The 20045-nt window shown below is 51.0% G+C and overlaps 1 protein-coding gene across 1 annotated transcript in view; it reads left to right on the forward strand.

The window, feature by feature from the left end:
• TMEM163 (transmembrane protein 163) overlaps window positions 1-20045 on the forward strand; it is a 256787-nt gene that overhangs the window by 233310 nt on the left and 3432 nt on the right. The window contains exon 6 of the mRNA XM_082397929.1: window positions 12105-12216. Coding sequence (XP_082254055.1) covers window positions 12105-12216 — 112 coding nt within the window. The remainder of the gene's footprint in view (window positions 1-12104; window positions 12217-20045) is intronic.

Raw genomic sequence — 20045 nt, forward strand, 5'->3', positions numbered from 1 at the left:
ACCTCTGGCTGCTGTTAGTGGCCACAGCTCCCTGGGACCTGGAATTGCCACCAATAGTGTCACCTATGATAAGGAATAAGCTTAGTAAAGGAGGTGACAAGTGGCACTGCAGAAAAGTCAGTGCTACCAAAGATTTTTCTGTGAGCAGCACCGTGAGTCAGAATGCTTTAAGATGAAGCTGTATGGGAAAATGGGGGTGTTGGCAGGGGGCACCGAGAAACTCAGTGTTGCAATGTTAGAAACTGCTGCTGGCAGCTGGCCAGCCAGAAACAGGGATCATCCGTTTTATGTGATCCGTCAGAAGATGAGTTGGATTTACAGGTGTTAATTCACACCCCCCACTTCTATTTTGATGTACAGGGTATTGGTGGGAGAGATGGTAGGGGTGCCTTAGTCCGTTCTGGCTGCTGTAACAAAATATCGTAGACTCGGTGACTTTACCAGCAAACATTTGTTTCTCACAGTTCTGGAGGCTGGAGAGTCTGAGAACAAGGTGTTAGCAGATTTGGTGTCTGGCGAGAGCTCTCTTCCTGGCTCACAGAGGGCCACCCTTCTTGCGGTGTCCTCACGTGGCAAAGAAAGAGAGAGAGCCTTTCTCTTGTGTCTGTCCTTACAAGGGCACTAATCCCATCATGAAGGCCCCAGCCTCATGACCTAATTACCTCCCAAAGGCCCCACCTCTAAACACCATCACACTGGGGATTAGTGCTTCAAATAGGACATTTTGGGGAACACAAACATGCAAGGAGAGTGGGTGAGGTTCTATTTTAGCCCAGCCACTTGTGAAGGGGTTGGAAAGTTGCATTGGGACATCCTGGCAGCCATGATCTTGGTCAGTAGTGGGACTGACCTTTTTGGAGGCTGCTCTCAGATGCTGATGGAAGAGGTGCCTCTAGCAGTTCTCCACCTGAGCTCATGCCACCCTGATATTTTGACCCGAAGGTTCAGTTCTCATGGTGGCAGGTGGTCTCCTATGTGAGGGGAGAGGGTCAGACCCCATCAGCCTCCTTCCTATGTCTTTGCTTGTTCCTTGCGTCAACAATCGTCTATCTTCATTGGGAACCTAAAGAAAAAAACCTGGTGTCAACAGGGGGCATATAGATTGAATTATTATAAAAACCTTTCATGTGAAAATGATCACCAGAATAAGACTCAACAATGCAGAACGCACTGTTGATACCTACAACAACAGGGACGCGTCTCAAAAACATTTTGACAAAAGAAGCAGAGAAAACAACTCATACTATAGATTCCATTTATATAGAATGCAAGAATAGACTAAATCTCTGATGATTGAAGTCAGAAAGTGGTCGCAGGGGGTGGAGAAAGGGACATGAAGGAACTTTCTAGGATACTGGAAATGTCCTCTATTTTGTTTGGGGGGTTGTTTAAATGGGTGTTACCATTGACAGAATTCATCAAATTGAATGTCTAAATTTGCACATTTTATCATGTTAATTACACCTCAATAAAAAGTATATAACAATTAAGTCAAAATCGAATCCCTAGGTGCCTTTTGGAGACAGGGAGTCAATTGTGATAAACTGTAGCCCTGTGATGGCTGAACTCGAGGTATGGTCTCCTTGGCTACTTTTTGACCATTTGCCAGGTCATAATCTCTATTTGCTCCTTGTCTAGACCACTTGCTAGCCACTTACTACTATATTCCAGTTCAGTTCAGTTCACCCTGTTTATAAATCAGCACTATCCAACAAAGCTTTCTGTGGTGCTGGAAGTGTTCTAAATCTGCACTCTCCAGTATGACAGCCAATAGCCATGTATAGCTTTTGAGCACTTGAAATGTAGCTAGTCAAATGAGTTTTCAGTTTTATTACAGTAAGTCCCCTACATACGAACGAGTTCCATTCCAAGAGGGTGTTCGCAAGTCCACTTTGTTCGTAAGTCCAACAAAGTTAGCCTAGGTACCCAACTAACACAATTGTCTATATAGTAGTGTACTGAAAAGGTTTATAATACTTTTCACACAAATAATACATAAAAAACAAACACAATAAATAAAACATTTTTAATCTTACAGTACAGTACCTTGAAAAGTACAGCAGTACAGTACAACAGCTGGCATACAGGGGCTGGCACTGAGTGAACAGGCAAGAAGAGTTACTGACTGGAGGAGGGAGAGGAGGTGGGAGATGGTAGAGCTGAAGGATCATCAGCAACAGGAGATGGAGGGCAAGCTGCAGTTTCACTCACGCCTGATGTTGATGGCACGGGTTCTGGTTCCTTGCTGGATTCAATTCTATCTACCCTCTTGAAAAAACGATCCAGTGATATCTGGGCAGTAGCTCTTTTTTTCTCATCATAGATGACACAGTAACACTGGATTGCATTCTGAACGGCTGCTGCAACCTTCGTGTACCGTTCTACGTTCGGGTCCTGTGCCTCAGAAACTAACGGTGCCTCCTCAAAGAAAATCCCCTTGCCATTTCCTGCGTCATGTATCTCTTCGGTTCTTCAGTTATTTCTTTTTCTTCTTGTCTCTCTTCATCCTTTCTCTGGGCCTCCAGGGCCATCAGGTCTTCATTAGTAAGCTCCAGGTTTGCATCTTTGAAAGTTTGTGACTTGAAGGTTCGTATGTAGGGGACTTACTGTAATTTTAAATTTAAAGAGCCAATATGTGTTTGAATGTGAAAAGCGCTATTAAAAAAAAAAAAATCAGACTATAGGGGAAGGATTTTTAGTCAGGCACCGTCTCAGTGAGAAGGTGATATTTGAGCAGTGATACGACAGAGGTAAGGGAGTGAGTAGAAACAGCATGTGCAAAGGCCCTGAGGCAGGAGCATGCTCAACGTGTTTGAGGAGCAGGGAGAAGGCTGGGGCCGAGTGAGGGAAGGGGAGAGTGGTAAGGTGAGGGCAGAAGGGTCGGCTTCATCCAGTGAGTTTAGTTGGGTTTGGCTTCACTGAGAGGAGCTGGAAAAGATCATCATCTTATGACCTTATGTGACCATCACGTCACAGTTACCCTCATCTTCCAGGTCACCAGACTGTGTGTGGGACAGTACAGGGGCCCTACATCCTCCTGGGAAAAAGCTGAGCGAGGCCCAGATCTGGCTGACCGAGGTCTCCTGAGCTAGTGTACAAGAACCAATGTCCCATGTCAGCACAAGGATCCTCCCTGGATCCGGTTTTATCAGCTCTGCCCTGATTGCCTTTGAATCCTAAAATTAGCCCTGTGGCTTTCACCACATTCCAGCCGGGGCTTAGAGAATTAGAAGGGGTTGGTGGTGCCAGGCTGCTCAGGAGGAGGTGGAGAATGGGTGGGAGCCTCTGCTGTCTTTGGGGAGCCACCTGCTCTTCCTGAGCCTCAGTTTCCCCACCTGCAGCATGGGTTACATGATCTCTGGGCTCTTTTATAGTTCCAATACTCTATGATTTTAATTAAGATCACTTCATGTTTATACAGAAGGTATGCTCTCTCTTGTCTGGTGCTGGGCCAGATTTGGGGGGCTGGTGGGGGTGATGCTGGGGGCCTGGGGAGGGGGGCGTGTCTCCACGACCTGATCTCTTAGGTGAGACAGGACTAGTCTTGGCACAGACCAGAGAATTTGGGGTGGAGAGCTTTTTTTTTTTTTTAAATATTTTCTGTACCTCTTAGGGTTGTGATTTTTTTTTAATTTTTTTTTTATTTATTTATAGCTGTGTTGGGTCTTTGTTTCTGTGCGAGGGCTTTCTCTAGTTGTGGCAAGCGGGGACCACTCCTCATCGCGGTGCATAGGCCTCTCACTATCGCGGCCTCTCTTGTTGCGGAGCACAGGCTCCAGACGCACAGGCTCAGTAATTGTGGCTCACGGGCCCAGCTGCTCTGCGGCATGTGGGATCTTCCCAGACCAGGGCTCGAACCCGTGTCCCGTGCATTGGCAGGCAGACTCTCAACCACTGCGCCACCAGGGAAGCCCCAGGGTGGAGAACTTTTTATACCCCAGGGGTCTATCAGGTTCCTGGAATTTCTCTCTTAAGTGATTTATTCCACTGAGTAAAGGTGTTGCTTCTCACATTTTGGGATCAACAAAGTTAAAACATTACAGAGTTAAGGCATTACTGGCTTTTGGAAAAGACATGCCACTTAGATGGACTGACCTTTGGCCTTCATCCTATGCTGTCTGGAAGGTAGAGGCCGTGTTGAGAGCAGGCTGAGGGGGCTTCTCCTCAGCTGTCCTAAAGTTTGGGCTGGGGGTCACGGGCTATTGCCCAGAAGGACAGGAGGCGCTCAGCAGCCCTGGAGATGGGAATGGGGAGGGCGGTCACAGTCGAGCCCTCGTGGCCCACAGCCCTGGCTGCAGGGAGCAGAGGGGTGTGTTCAGACCCAGCTCGTGTGTGGCATCTTGGAGCGTGAGTGTGGCTGTGAGGATCTGTCAACCCAGGATCCTCCTGGCGTGGCAGAATATCGGCCTTGCTGCACTGATGTCCTGCTTCCGTCCAGAAGTCCAGGGACACAGGGGGTGCTCAAGAACTGTCTCTGGGGTGGTGTTTCTTCCCACTCCAGGGTACATTCCAGCATCCCATTTGATCATGAGAAAACCAGCCAGCTTAACCCTCTCCCCTCCCCTTCCCCACCACCCTAGGAATGCATTTACCCAGTTGGATTTTTAACCTTAAGCTCCCTACTTCCACAGAGGGTCAAGGTGACGGACAGCTATGTGGATAAACATTTCTGCAGCATCCATTAAAACTGCCTGTGAAAGACTTTGCTGATTATGATTTTGGTGTCTCTCTGTGCCGTGTAGCATTCCGTATCACAGATGTTTTTTATTGCATTGGGCATAGTGGATGAGAAAGGACCTCTCCTCTCAGTGAGCTCACAGGAGAGGGAGAAGTGAAGGAAGGGCGGGTATCAGAACCAGGAGAAAGAACGTGGTTCAGGGAGGCATGGAGTGGAAGCGTTGTCAAGAAATGCTTAATAGAAGAGGAAAAACTTGAGATGTTAAGGAAGTGTTTATCCACCCAGACACTGGAAATACAGCAGTAGAGGAAATTCATGAGACTCGAAGGCAGCCCACCTGGGTCCATGTTCCACCACTGACCTGTCAAGCCTCTGATCTAATATTTATAATGACCATGCTGTGATCTCTGTCCTCTGCCTCACAGTATGACAATGGACATTAAGTCCCTTGAAATAATGTGCATAAGCTGAGTTAGGTAAATATTAGGGGTCATCACCTCGGGATTCCCTGAGATAAATTGATTTTTTTAAAAAAGTTAGCTTTGGGGCTTCCCTGGTGGTCCAGTGGTTTAAGACTTCGCCTACCAGTGAAGGGGGTGCACGTTCGATCCCTGGTCGGGGAGCTAAGATCCCACGTGCCTTGTGGCCAAAAAACCAAAAACATAAAACAGAAGCAATATTGTAACAAATTCAATAAAGACTTTAAAAAATTAAAAAAATAAAAAATAAATTAAAAAATTAGCTTTATTGAGATGTTAATGTACATGCAGTAAAATTCCACCCATACAATTTGTTGGGTTTTGATAGATGTTTATACAGAACTACCACCACATTGAAGACAGAGAATATTTCTGTCTCTCCAAAAAAGTTCCATCATGCGCTTTTGCAGTTATCGATGACCTCTTCTCCCCCACCAGCTGATCTGCTTTCTGTCAGCATGGTTTTCCTTTCTAGAATGTAATAGAAATGAAATCACGAACTGTTGAGTCTCTTGTGTCTGCTTTCTTTCACTCAGCATGATGCTTTTCAAGTGCAGCCATGTTCTTGCTGAATGCAGCACTAGTTCACTCTTTTTCATTGCTGAGTAGTATTCCATCACATGGCTGTTTCACAGTTAATTTATCCGCCACTTGTTGGACATTTAGGCTGTTTCCAGTTTTTTGTTGCTATGAAAATGGTAGGTAAGAACAGTGGTGTGCAGGGTTTTGTGTGGACTTATGCTTTGTTTCTCTTGGATAAATACCAAGAAGTAGAATTTCTGGGTCCTATGGTAAGTCCATATTTAGCTTTCTAAAGACTGGCTGGTCTCTTTTACAAAGTGGCTGTACCATTTTATATTCATTCCCGCAGTACAGGAGAATTCCAGTTGTTCCAACTCCTTACCGTAATCTGTATTCTCTCTTTAGTTTTACTGATTCTAATGGGTATGTAGCAATATCTCATAGTGGTTTTGGTTTACATTTCCCTGTTGACTAATGATGTTGGCTATCTTTTCATGTGCTTATTTGCTAGTCATGTATCTTCTTTGGTGAAGTGTTTGTTCAAATCTTTTGCTCATTAAAGAAAAAATTGAGTCATCTTTTTTCTTCTTATTGAGTTGTAGAAATGCTTAATATATTTTGGATAGAAATCCTTTAACAAATGTGTTTGCAAATTTTTTTTCCCTGGTCTGTGACTTTCCTTCATTACTTTGATGGTGTCTTTCAAGGAGTGAAAGTTTTTAATCCTTTTGGTTTGAGGAAAAATGGTATCTTGGTGTCTTTTTTTTTTTAAATAAATTTATTTATTTTTGACTGTGTTGGGTCTTTGTTGCTGCACATGGGCTTTCTCTAGTTGCGGCGAGTGGGGACTACTCTTCATTGCGGTGCACGGGCTTCTCATGGCGGTGGCTTCTCTTGTTGCGCAGCACGGGCTCTAGGCACGCGGGCTTCAGTAGTTGTGGTGTGCGGGTTTAGTAGTTGTGGTGCGTGGGCTCTAGAACGCAGGCTCAGTAGTTGTGGCGCACGGGCTTAGTTGCTCCGCATGTGGGATCTTCCCGGACCAGGGCTCGAACCCGTGTCCCCTACATTGGCAGGCGGATTCTTAACCACTGCGCCACCAGGGAAGTCCCTCTTGGTGTAATTTTGGTTTTTGTTTCTTTTATGAGTGTGCTTAAGCATCTTTCAAATGTTTAAAATTTGTTTTATTTTTGCCCATGTCCCTTGCCCATTTTCTATTAGTTTTTTAATCTTTTTCTTTTGGATTTCTAAGAGCTCTCTGTATTAGGGAGACGAACCCTTTGTGATAACATTTTTCCTAGTTTGTATTTGTATATAACCTATCCTCTTCATATGTTTTAGTTTTCCATGTAGTCAAATATATCAGTCTTTTATGGCTTTGTGATGGTTATAAAGGCCTTCACCTCTACAAGGTCATAAAGAAGCTTGCCAGAATGGACGTGATTTACTTAAGCATTTACCTTTAATATGCAGTTATCCTGGGCTTCTGAGTGAGTGGCTAGTTGTCTTAACCTTTTTGCCCTGATCTTCTATCCATTCAATAAAGATCCAGCTGTGAGAACTCACAGGGGCCCAGCATAGGTAACAGTGGAAACAGAATACCTAAGGAGGAAATGCCTGTCCCTCTGTTTTTACAGGGTTCACATTCAGCAATGTTAGAGCTGTTTAGGAGGCCATGGTTGAGGCATCCTGGTACAGATTACAGCCGGGAACAAATCTAGGTCCTGCCATTAGCTGAGTGACCCTGGGCAAGTCATTTAACCTCTGTGCATCTGTTTCTCCACCTTTCAGATGCCTGCTTGACCGGGCTGTGAGGATTATGTGGGATATGACAGGTGTGGCTGCACTTTGAGAGAAGCTACCGGTGGTGCATACCTACTCGGGTTGCAATTTCTCATCCTCAGCCAGGTCTGCTCTGACTCTCGGGAAGGAATCCTCTCAGAAACTCCTTGTATTACACTCAGGACTGTCTTAGCTCAGGATGCCATAACAAAACACCATAGACTGGGTGGCTTTTATTTGTCATGTTTCTGGAGACCGCAACTCCAAGATCAAGGTGCCAGCAGAGTCAGTGTCTGGTGAGGGATCTGTCCTTGGGTCAGACAGCTGCCTTCTCACCGTGACGTCACCTGACCTTTCCTCAATGTGTGTAGGTGGAGAGAGAGAGAGAGAGAGAAATCTATTCCTCTCGCTATAAGGGCACTAATACCACCATGAGGGCCCCCTCCCTCATCTCCATCTCCAAATACCATCACAGTGAGGGTTAGGACTTCAACATAATGCATTTGGGTAGGACACAAACAGTCCATAGTAAGGACTGATGTCTTGAGCAGGCTGATGACTACTTCTCTGTGACATTATGCTCATGCTAACAATAGATGTGGTGGCTGTGTGGAGAGAGGAGAGCCAGGTGCACTCTGGGTGGGAAAATCACAGCGAGTTCTAGGATGTTGAAAGCTGTTTTTGGGCAAGGGCATTGGCGGGTCTGTGCCAGCCCAGGTCCTCCGTGGGTCCTTCTTCAGGGTTTATTTTTTCTGAAGCCGATCAGCACAGAAATGGCGAACAAAGCCTGGATGAGGCTTCAAGGTGGCCACAGTCTCTGTTTTCCCAGACTTGGGGAAGGCAAATGTTCCTTCAGAGCTGATCCTGGGAGCAGACTGTGGTTGCTAGGAATAATCCACAGATAGGAAAAACCTGAGTTTTGCACGTTGGCTTCTGCATGTTTAAATATATCATTTACTCTGTGCCAGGCACCGTTGGAGCACTTTGGAACATCCTTATGGAGTAGTATGTGAGGCTCAAGCAGCGTAGCGGAACCTCTCTAAGTGGTCAGGACAGGGCTTTGTTGCAGGGATGGGGCCGTGCAGGATGACGGGAGCTGCTGCTCCGGAATCTGGGCCTGAAGTCGGCAGGGCTCCCTGGCAGGAGGGACGCACAGCAGGACAACTTGGGACCCTGAAGGTGGCCTGAAGCCACATGTGACCCTCCCGGTCTCGGCCTCGGTGACACGGGTGACCTGCAGAGGAAGCCTGTGTCATGAAGCTGCACACATGGCTGGCTCAGGGCTCAGAGAAGCTGGAGGAGGGGATCCAGGGGGAGCTGGCAGAGCTGAGGGCCTGGCTTCTACCCCACCCCCAGGCTGACCCAGTGGGTCAACAACACGTGCACGGCAGCACCTGGTGCCCTGTACCTGCCTTCGGGACGAGGGGCCGCCACTTCACCTCCACCATCTGAATCTCACGCAGATGTCTCTGGTGGCCGAGTGTGACTTGGAAACACCTAGCAAGGGAATTCCAGGAAACATAGTTCCTGCTGACCCCTGTGGATACACTACACAGCCACCAGGGGTGGCAGGTCTCTTCTTTTTTTGCATTTTACAGATGCGGAAACGGAGGAGGAGCGGGGGCGGGGGAGGTTCTGTGACTTGCCCAGAGTCACACAGTTACTAAGCGAGGCTTCTGCTCCGGTGCCTTTAATTATCATACAATGCTTCTATTATACTTTATCACATCACAAACCCCATCTCCTGTTCCTCCAGGATTCCAGGCCATGGGTTTCAAACACCCCTTCGCCCTTGATAAGCCACTGTGGACCCCAATCGTAGTTTCTCTTACGTTTCTTTACATTGCGCCATGTGTGCTTCTTTCTAGGTAATAAATTCCCCGTGTTTCTTTTATAGCGATGCTTACCATACTTTGGGGCTCACCATTAGCACCTAGCACGGCTGTTTGGTGGAATAAGTGAGTGTGGGTAATGCTTTTGGGGCCTTTAATAACAGTCGCTACATTTTATTGCACATCAGCTGCCTGCCGGGGGCTGTGGGTATCACACTGCTCTTTATGGAAGAGAGAATTGAGACTTGAGAGCTTGGGTTTGTTTCCCCAGTAAGCAATGAAGTCTAGGTTTGAGCAAAGATCTGCTGGCGTATCACTGCCCTTTGTCCGCCAAGCCCCCGTTCAGCAGTTTGCTCCCCGGGTTAGCAGACCCAGGGGAGGACCAGCAAAGCCATGCTGGCTCTTCTCAAGGTGCATCTGGGGGTGGGAGCGGAACCTCAACCCCCAGCTCCCTGGGACCTGGATGGGGTGAACACAGCTTTTCTCTGTCTCCGAACATGTAGGGGTGAGGGCTTTGCCAACAGATCGGGTGAAGCCAGAAAGGCTTTAGGCATGGGGTGAGCAAAGTGAGAATTCACCTTCTCAATCTGGGGCCTCACAGTACTTAATGGACTGCCTCAGTCTCCCAACTTAGGTTTTTTAAATAATTAATTAATTAATTAATTAATTAATTAATTAATTTGGTTGCACCGGTTCTTAGTTGCTGCAGGCGGGCTCCTAAGTTGCGGCATGCGAACTCTTAGTTGTGGCATGTATGTGGGATCTAGTTCCCTGACCAGGGATCGAACCCAGGCCCCCTGCATTGGGAGCGCGGAGTCTTAGCCACTGCGCCACCAGGGAAGTACCACCAACTTAGGCTTTTTGAATCTTATCTGCATCTGGGTCTATGTTGGTACGTGATTCCTTAATCATGTTTTTTTCTTATGGGCACCCTCTCCCATAATTAGACTGAGTTTCTGCACAAAGAGAGCTTGGATTTGGGGGTCCTACCCCACTGCACGCCCCCGTGGCCCCTGGTGCATTAACCTTATGCACAGCCTGGACTGGGGATCCGTCCAGAGGCCAGGTTTGGCACAGTCCTTACTGGTCATTTGAGGAAGTGAAACTTCAGTGAGGTGATTATTTTTAAAAACTTCAAAATTTGAAATAATTTCAGATTTATATATCAGTTACAAAGACATTACAGAGGGGTCCCATATCCCCTTCCTCCAGCCTCCCCTAAGGTTAACGTCTCACGTAGATAACCAGGGTGCCATTACCCAAACTAGGGGATGACAACACTATTAACACAACTCCAGCCTCTGCGCTGATTTCTCCGGCTTTCCCATGTAATGACCTTTTCTGTTTCTGTGGCATTTCGTCCTCACATCTCCTTAGCCTCCAATCTGTGACAATTTCTCGGTGGTTCCTTGTCTTTCACAACCTTGAAATTTCATGACCTTGACATGTATGAAAAGTAGTGCTCAGGTGTTTTGTAGACTGTCCTCAACATGGGTTTGTTTGATGGTTTTTCATGATTCAAATGAGGTTATGGATTTGGGGGTAGGACACCCAGAGGCCTTCTTCTTCACGTCCCATCCTATCCGGAGGCACATGATAGCAGGATCACTTATGCGTGGTCATGCTCGTCTTGATCACTTACTGGGTTTCCCCCCTGTAAAGTCACTATCTTCCTCTTTTCCGTATTCTGTTTGTTAGCTACGAGTCATGAGTCCAGTCGACGCTCAGTGGAGGCGGGAATTAAGCTGTGCCTTTTTGGGGAAGGAGTAGCACAGGATTTGTGGACATCTGTTAAAACCAACCACCATTGATCAGTGTTGTGGAGGAGGTGCTTTTTGTTTTTGTTTTTTTGCTGCACCGTGCACCATGTGGGATCTTAGTTCCCTTGGGGGAGATGCTTTGATGCTTTGCAGATACCCTGTTTCCAGCAAGGTGAGTTTTCAGATCACTTTGCTGAGTTTTGAACCCAGGGAAACAGGCTGTCTTCCCAGCTTTCTGTTATTTGACTAATAAACAGCTTAAGGAATCCTATTTCATTGAGTATATGTGATGCTTTATGGGATTTCTGCTGGCAGTGGCATTTTAATATTGGGGAATCTGGAGGCTGTGTTTCATGGGAGTGATGCCTGGAGCCCGAAGCTGAGAGGCCCTGTGGGCCCTGCTGTCAGGAGATAGAGACAGGGCTACTCGCTTTTGCATATGTGACTCATGCATTTGCTTGCAAAGGTAAGCTAACAACTTATAGGAAGTGCTAAGATAACATCAGTAGCAGACTATATTTTTAGATAACCTTTTCCCACCTTGAAGGCTATATTTGAACTTCCAGTTGCTTGTGCGAAGTTAAGGAAAAAATACGGTTATAAGTAGCTTCAGCCATAATGGACCCCATGGGCAAGTTCAGCTGGCTCTGTTCTTAGGCCAGTGGTCTACTTACATGTTCCAGACTTGGCAGTCAGCTGCTTTTTGACTTATCCATGGAAAACTCTACATAGAAGTCACTATTTTTAGCATTTGACCAACTCCGTTATTGATCAGTGATTGCCAACCATTTTGGCAGGTTAGCGGGAAGGGGAATCTCCTACAGGGAAAGAAGTATGTAATTGGTTTCTAAGGAAATATAAGTCTGGATTATTCGTTTTTGATCATCGTTTTCGATTCCCAGTGACACAGGTAACTGAGGTATAAAAACAAGCAATATACCCCACCTGGTGGCAGCATGCTCCGCTGATGATTTGTTCTGGGAACAAAGGCCAGTGGTTTGCAATCTGCTCTAGCCTGAGCTGAACTGTTGAAATCTGGAACTTTCTCTTCTAGGATGATTTCCTGTTCAGCGTCTCCATTTTAAGTGGGATCCTTTGCAGCGTCCTGGCTGTGCTGAAGTTTATGCTGGGGAAGGTTCTGACCAGCAGAGCCCTCATAACCGATGGTGAGTAAGGCCAGGGTGTCTAGGGGCTGAGCTCACAGTGAGGGAAGATGCTGCTTGGGTCACTTTTAGCTGCTCGTCTTGCAGAAGAGCTCAACAATTTGGAATCTGTTCCTCACTGTCCTCCCCTCCCCCCAGGCTGTTTAATGATTCTCAGGGTTTCCTATCAGGGCGGATGTCTCGTGCCCTAGGAATTGAATACACTCTTCCTGGAGCACCTCCACCGGGACCTCCCGCCAGGGCGGCTCACGGCTCCCCAGGCTCTCAGTCATGGAGCACAACGGGCTTCCCAGAGCCTTGCATTTGAGGTGCGTTGCTCCACATAAAAAGTAAATGTCTCCCCTGGATTCTATGCAGGTTTCCTTGGTGAACGCTCCACGCGCATTTCCCCCTCCAGCTAGTGGAACGCTTCAACCTGAAGTTGAAGTTGCAGTGACCAGGGCTTCGCCAGGGCAATGAGCTGTGTGCTCTCTGCTCAAGACCCAAACCAGGCGGAAGTGTCCCTCTGTGTCCTGCGTGGCCTTTGGGCTGACAGAGGAGGATGTGTGACAGTAGGAAAAGCACGTTTCCGTTTTTGCCAACTAGTGCTGGCATGTAAACTAGAAACGTGATGGACACCACTGCCTGTCTGTCTTTTTCTTTATCCTGGAGCGTGTGAAGTTTCTGGGGGTCGGGAGTAGAGACGGGAGCCCCTGTGCCCTGGGGTGGGAGGTCCAAGGGTAAAAGCTGGTGGGTTGGTGGGTGTGCCTGCACAAAGTAGAGCAGAGGTCGTTAGGTCTTTCTTTCTTCCTTTCTTTCTCTCTCTCTCTCTCTTTTTTTTTTTAAATTTATTTATTTATTTATTTATTTTTGGCTGTCTTGGGTCTTTGTTTCTGTGCGAGGGCTTTCTCTAGTTGTGGCAAGCGGGGGCCACTCTTCATCGCGGTGCGCGGGCCTCTCACTATCGCGGCCTCTCTTGTTGCGGAGCACGGGCTCCAGACGCGCAGGCTCAGTAGTTGTGGCTCACAGGCCTAGTTGCTCTGCGGCATGTGGGATCTTCCCAGACCAGGGCTTGAACCCGTGTCCCCTGCATTGGCAGGCGGATTCTCAACCACTGCGCCACCAGGGAGGTCTCTCTCTCTCTCTCTCTCTCTCTCTCTCTCTCTCTCTCTCTCTCTCTCTCTCTCTCTCTCCTCCCTCCCTCCCTCCCTCCCTCCCTCCCTCCCTCCCTCCCTCCCTCCCTCCCTCCCTCTCTCTCTCTCTCTCTCTCTCTCTCTCTCTCTCTCTCTCTCTTTCTTCTTTTTTTTCCAGCTGCGCTGCACAGCCTGTGAGATCTTAGTTCCCCAACCAGGGATTGAACCCGGGCCCCGGCAGTGAAAGTGCTGCGTCCTAACCACTGGACCGCCAGGGAATTCCCATGATTTCTTTTTTAAGGAAAGAACCTCTCCCCGCTCCTCAGATTCTCAGAATTCTCTCTTGTGTGCAATACGTGGGTGCGGTCACGTGTGGGTAGCTGTTATGCGTTGAGCACGGGGCGGATGGCGCTCAGAGGGCCCTTCTCTCCCAAGTGACGAGCATGGTGACGCGCTATGGGCGTGGACTCCTCATCCTGTGCTGGTGCCCTGCCGTGTGTGGAGCTGGGCTTTTGCACGGTGGGGCAGGTGGGCAGGAGGTCAAAGTGATGCTTCCAGGATTGCGGGAGAAGTGTTCACTCCCTGTGATTTTTGTGGTCTGGTGTTTTTTAAGCTGGAAAAGAAAACGCCTCCTTTGGCTGTGGAATCCTCCTTTCTTTAGGAATGAGAGCACAGGCGGCCTTGTGCTGAGAGCGTTAACCAGGAGGCCGGGTGTGGGTTCTCCAGCCACCTTCGAGGTTCTTCTCTGTTGCTCTGAGGGGCACAGCTCTGCCTGCACCCTGCAGGCCTGAACAGAGCAGAGGTCCGGCTGGACCTTGAATCTCCAGCGACGCGTTCTGTTCCTTCCTTTCCAAGTCTCTTTACCTTGCACACGAGGGACGGGAAGGCAGGCCTGGGCGGAGCTGCACCAGTCAGTGCAGTTTTCGGGGCTCTGGGTGGTGAGTACCCAGCAGGTGCTCCTCTGTCTGCCCTGAGTTGATCCCTTAAGTCAGAGAGCCCCTCTGACTTACAGATATCAGCACTTTCTGTATTCAGATGACTGCAGCCGAGACACTGGGCCGGGAGCCTGAATGTGGACCCAGGCAGGAGGCCCTGTCCACTCCCTACCCGTGACCACGGGGCTTGACCCCCTTCTTCTCAGAACAGTGGGTGCCCCTCCCTCGACTGGTGACTTCACCGAACGCTTTATAGGCGTTCCAGATGCTGTTTCTATTTAGGCTTCACTTGTCCTAACGTCCCACCATTTTATATGGCGTAAGAGAAGCCCCTGGTGAGAAGTGTGTGTGTTTCTAATGAAATAACCCCTGATGTCATCATTTGCACATACAGAACCATCCACATGAATATGCAGTACTTCCGTCCTACTCTTGACCCGGGGAGAGGGGTCATTACAAAGAGAAGTGGATGGTTTAAGTGAAAACTGTTCCACCGACAGGCGGAGAGCCGGGGGCAGGCACTCCTCAGGCAGAGGGAGCCGAGTTGGGAGGGAGCCTGGGGCATCTGCGGGGCGAGAGGAAGGAGGGCAGGATGAGGGGCCCCGACGAGTGGGCGAGGGCGGACCATTCAGGACGTTAGGTCAAGTGTGGGATTTTGGATGTTCTGCTAAATGTTTAAACAGACGAGGTGACATGATGGATATTTTTAAAAGAGACTTGTGGCCATCAAGGTAGAGAACAGAGCGGAGAGGCCTCAGGGGGGAGGGGAGAGGTCTCTGGGGAGCTCACGGGGTGGTGGCCTGGCGCGGGGGGGGGGATATGGGGGAATGGAGGAAGGGTCGGCGATATTTATAACATGGGCAGGGCTCGGGGATGAATTGGCTGTGGAGGTTGAGGAGAGACAGGCAGAGCAAGACAGAGGGCGCTATTGCAAAGAGCTGAGGCAGCACCCCGGTCCCCTAGCCTGTCACCCATGAGGGCCCCCCCCACCCCGGCCATCAGGAGGCGTGGTTGTCACACTGCAGTCCCCCGCTCGGTGGGAGTGTCAGCTAAATAGGTGGCAGTAATTACAGCCTCCTGCTAATTGCCTTGTCTGGGATCCTGATTTTCCTCATTCATTGATTAGCAGAACTAGGGAACCATCTGTAAGTATCTCCTCCCTGTTCTTCCCTCACGTGGGGAGGTCGGGGGGCCGGCTGGGCTTCGGGAGCCATGCGTGCCGTTACTGTTGTTCTGGCCCAGGGCAGGGGGCCAGGCCAAGTGCTTTCTCTCCAAGTCCAGCCAATTGCTTCTGGTGCTGGGAGGGAGGGAGGGAGGGCGGGCGGGTCTCACCTGTCACCTGGCGAGGCGGCTGGTTGCTAAGCTGGAGCTGTGTGTGGACCGGGCCAGGCTGCTCCGCCCTGTTGGTGGAACAGTTTTCACTTACACCGTCCACTTCTCTTTGTAATGACCCCTCTCCGTGGTTCAAGAGCGGGATGGAAGTACTGCTCCTTTGTCCCTGGGCCGTGCCCTTACAGTCAGGAGGCAGATCTTCAGGGGAATGGGGGCGACAGGGTGCAGGTAAATTCCAGACTTCCTTCCCCACGCTGTGCTGCGCAGCGCGGGACATCATGCCTGGCTGGTTTTCTTGCTTTGGATGTTTAGTCAGCATGCGCTCATTGCTATAGGACTAGGCTGAAGCTGGCTTTGTATCATTTAAGGCAAAAGGATTTTGTGCAGCAAGTTAATACTACAGATCAGACAGAGGAAGACTGTGGAAAGGTACCTGGGGGGAGTTCTGAGCGAGGGGCCAGCAGCCGGGCCCCAGCGCTGCCCGCAGGACAGCTGGAAACCCGAGTTGAGGGGCCTGGGTTGACTGTTCTAAAGTACCAAGAGTCTGTGGTGGTTTTCAACTACATGAACAACTTTAAATCAGAATTTCCTGCATAAAATTAATATGTGCTTAATTATACAGATTCTTATCTAGTCATCAAAGCCAGACTGTTAGAGCCTCTAATCAAGATCGCCTCAGACATTATTTTGTTTTCTAAGATGATGACAGCGTTTATTTTTGGCAAGAGCCCTGGTTTTAACAGGCAGATGGAACAAGCGTATGGGCCTGGGTGGGGTGGGGACAGCGGCCCAGAGGTGAGTGACCGATGGGGCCTTGTGTGCCTCGCTAGGAAGATGGGTGGCCTGTGGGCTCAGTGTCCTTCCTGGGGAGTAGCTGCCGCTAGAAAGCCTCTAAAATTCTGAAGGATGCGGCAGGGTGGGTACGGAATCGTCCCCCAGTCCGGGTGTGCTGGTTCCAGTGTCCTCGCACAGGCTCATAAGAAGTGCAGCTGAAATGTCAGGCTCCGTCATAACCACAGGTGGGCAGAGCGGAGCAGGTCAGAGACTCCTGGAAGGTATGGGTGAACAGGGTGAAAGTTCCATCAGCTGTGAACCATCCGGAGTCCGCATGGGGTGGGTGGGTCCCCCCACTGTCGAAAGGGAAGGCTGGTGGGTCCTTGGCTGGCAGAGCTGGGTGACTTGGTGGAGCGAGTGGACTTGTGGCTGTCTGGGGGACCCTCCCACCCTCTGCAGCCTTTCTGAGCTCCTCCGGGCTTCTCTGAGGGCTCCGGGGGCCCACTGGTACCCACGATAAAGATGGAGAAAGAGGAGTGAAGGATTCCAGTCTGCCCTGGGGCAGCAGCCATCTCCAGCTCGTCTCTGCCTTTTTCCTCTAGCCGCCCCCCAAAACAAAATTCCCCCAACTTAATGCCTGAGAGGTAAACCCCAGTCCAGGTAGCCCCTTGACAGAGTAGTGGTCTCTGTGGACGCTTTTGGTGGCCTTCTGAGAAATGACGTGGGCTGCAGAGACTTTTTTTTAAGAGGACTGGTCTGATTCCATTTGTTAAAAAGAACAGGGAGATTCAAGGGACAGCCAGACGCAAGAGGGTAAATGCCAGCCTCTTCTAATGGGAGAGGGGAAATATCTTGATGATCCTGATGTATCAGAAGACAGGAGAGAAATACGGCCTCCCCTGTCTCAGAGTGGACCCGCTGTCCCACTCCTTGGGGAGAGATGGAAGCAGAATTGAGGGTGTGATATGCAGAGGCCAAAACCATGGGCAGGACAGAGAGGGGGGAGTTCCAAAGCGCTCTGCGTGCGAGGAGCTGGGAGAGACCCTGCGGTGACAGAAGGGTGGAGTGGAGTCAGCTACATGAGCCGCATGGAGAACAGAGGTGGGGAGCACGCTGGGTGCTTTTCCCCATCGTCTAGAGGTGAGTGAGCCTGGAGGAGCCACGGAAACTAACACCCCAGGGGCCTGGGTTGCAGCCTTGTCCCCGGGCGGCCCTGAGAAGGGGAGGGCAGGATGTAGCATGGGGAAGGGCGCCTGTCTCCTGTCGGTCGAAGGTGGAAGGCTTAGAGATTTGGCCTTGGGATCTGGCACTGGTGGGACACATCTCAGGTGAAGCTGATGCCAGCCCTGCCCTCCCGCTACCCCCGGGGCACCCAGAGAAAGCTTTGTCAGGTCTGCTGTCTGCAGTGGAGGCCTTGGGGGAGGGGTAGAAGTGCTCCCTGCGGACGGTGGGCCGGGATCCCCAGGTAGACACGGCAGGGCAGGTGGAGGCCCTGCCTGGAATAGCCCTCACCCACCGCGGGCTCCCAGCAAGTCCCAGCCCCTCTCCACCCAGTTCCCTGGACTGGCCTCTGGAGGATATGGTCCGCGGTGGCAGGGAGGTGGAGGGGTTTGCCTTTGCTAACCCTTGTCACCTGTATCGAGGTGAAACTGGGTTGGAAGGCTCCGCCAGGTGTGGACGTGAGTGGGGAAGGTTGGCGCTCCAGGGGGCCCCCGACCACACCCTGAAGTTCAGGGGTAGATCCTCCGCCTCTCGGGGGGCTGTCTCCCCAGAGCTCTAGCCGCAGGCCCGCCTCGGCAGGGAGGCCCCCAGAGCCTGGGCAGGGGTGGCTTCGTCTCTCCCTCGGGACGGCCCAGACCGGCTGGTAGGAGTCCCTGACTAAGGCCATGTCCGTGCCTTCCCCTCCCCCCTCCCTCCATCTGTTAGCTCAGTATTTAGTGCAGCAATCAATCGAGTCCCCGAGAAGCGCCAGGCCCTGTTCTGGGAGTTGGAGCAGAGCAAGGAGAGACACAGAACTCCTGTCCTTTCACCGTCATTTCTGGTGGGAAAAGAGAGGGATGTCTGCAAAAAGAAAAACGGTAAAAATGTCATGTAACGGAGAGCAGAGCCGGAAGCGCGCCCCGGTAGGAGGGTGTGGCTGGGGGACGGAGGAGCCGCCTTAGGGGCTCTGGGTTCAGGCTGGGGAGGCGGCGTGGGAGGCCCCAGGAGGAGGGGTCCGGCCGGGGCTGGCGGCTGCAGGCGGCGGTGTGGCCGGAGCGGGGACGAGGAGCGGATCGGCGGGCCTGGTGCGTCCGAGGAGGGGGGCGCTGGTCACCGCAGGACTTGCCCGCCGTGAAGAGTCTGGATGGTTTTCAGAACTGGGCGGCTTTTCCGCTGGAGGGCTTTGGCTGCTGTTCGCTGCAGAGGTCAGTCTGGCTGCCGCGAGGGGAATCACGGCGAGGATGGGGGAGGTGGGCAGGAGGGGGAGCGGGAAGGCGGCAGACTGGGGGCGGGTTTGGGGGGTAACAGTCGGCAAGAATGACGATGGGTGGCTGAGATGCGGGATGTGAGAAAAGTCCAGGCTGGGCTCCTAGATGTTTGGCTTCAGCAGCTAGGTGGCCGAGGGCGCTGATTACAGAGAGGGTGGCCGGAGGGCGAGTCGTGGGGAGGCAGCAGTTTTTGCTCTGAGCGTGTTCAGTTTGAGATGCTAATATGTCTGCAGCTGAGGGGAAAGGTCAGGACGAAAGAGAGCTAGGGAGATGCTGGCTTACGGGGTGGAGGTGAGAACCTGGCCGGAGAACACAGGCGGAGGAAGTGCTCGGGGGACTAAGCCAGGCATGCAGATGGGGACGAGGAGGAGGGTCTAGCAAAGGGGACTGAGAAGGAACCGCTGGAGTGCACAGAGGGAAAGCAGCAGAGCGCAGCGTCCCCTTGAGGCTGGAGAGACGTGTTCTTATTAGGAGGGCGTACGCTGAGGACGAGGCGTGGACCATGGCCTGTGGCAGCCGGGAGCCATCCAGGACCGGGGCAGCGCTGGGGGGAGGGAGGGACCTGAGTGGGACGGGGTGAAGAGAGAACGGGAGGCGTGATGGGGTAGCCAGCTCTCCGGGGAGTTTTGCGAAGGGCGGTAGTGAATGGGGATCGCGGTGGGTCAAGGAAGGAGGTGCAGGTGGGTGATGAGGCTAAGACTTATCCCAGTGGGAGTGACCCAGGAGCGGGAGAAGAAATCCAAGAGCAAAGCCCTCCAGTGAACTGGGATGAAGGCGCCAGTCTCACACAGGAATGGCAGTAACTGGAGAAGCAGCTGAGTACGTGAGGGCAGCAGGCATAGGCGGGCGGTGGCCTTGGCGTGGGGAAGATGTCCGAAGGTGTCTGAACCTGTGTGCTCTAAGAAGTACAAGGCCGAGTCCTCAGCTGAGACCTGGCGTGGGGAGATGACAGAGATTGGAGGGGAGAGGAGAGGGTGTGATGCAACAGGCAATCAGAGATGTCCTTGCAGGCCCGGCTTCATCTCGGTCCCATTGTTGAGGCGCAGCCTGTTGAGGTCTACCCCGTGGATCCCGAGACAGGGCTTGGCCTAAGTCATCTCTACCCTACACTCTTCTTCCTCTCCCCCTGCACTTCATTTACAACACCCCACACCCCCCCGCGGTGGTGCAGCCCACAGTGAATGCATTTAAGGTTATTCAGCAGGAGCATG

Source organism: Balaenoptera borealis, assembly GCF_965194805.1.
Source record: "Balaenoptera borealis genome assembly, chromosome: 6".
Classification (NCBI taxonomy): Eukaryota; Metazoa; Chordata; class Mammalia; order Artiodactyla; family Balaenopteridae; genus Balaenoptera; species Balaenoptera borealis.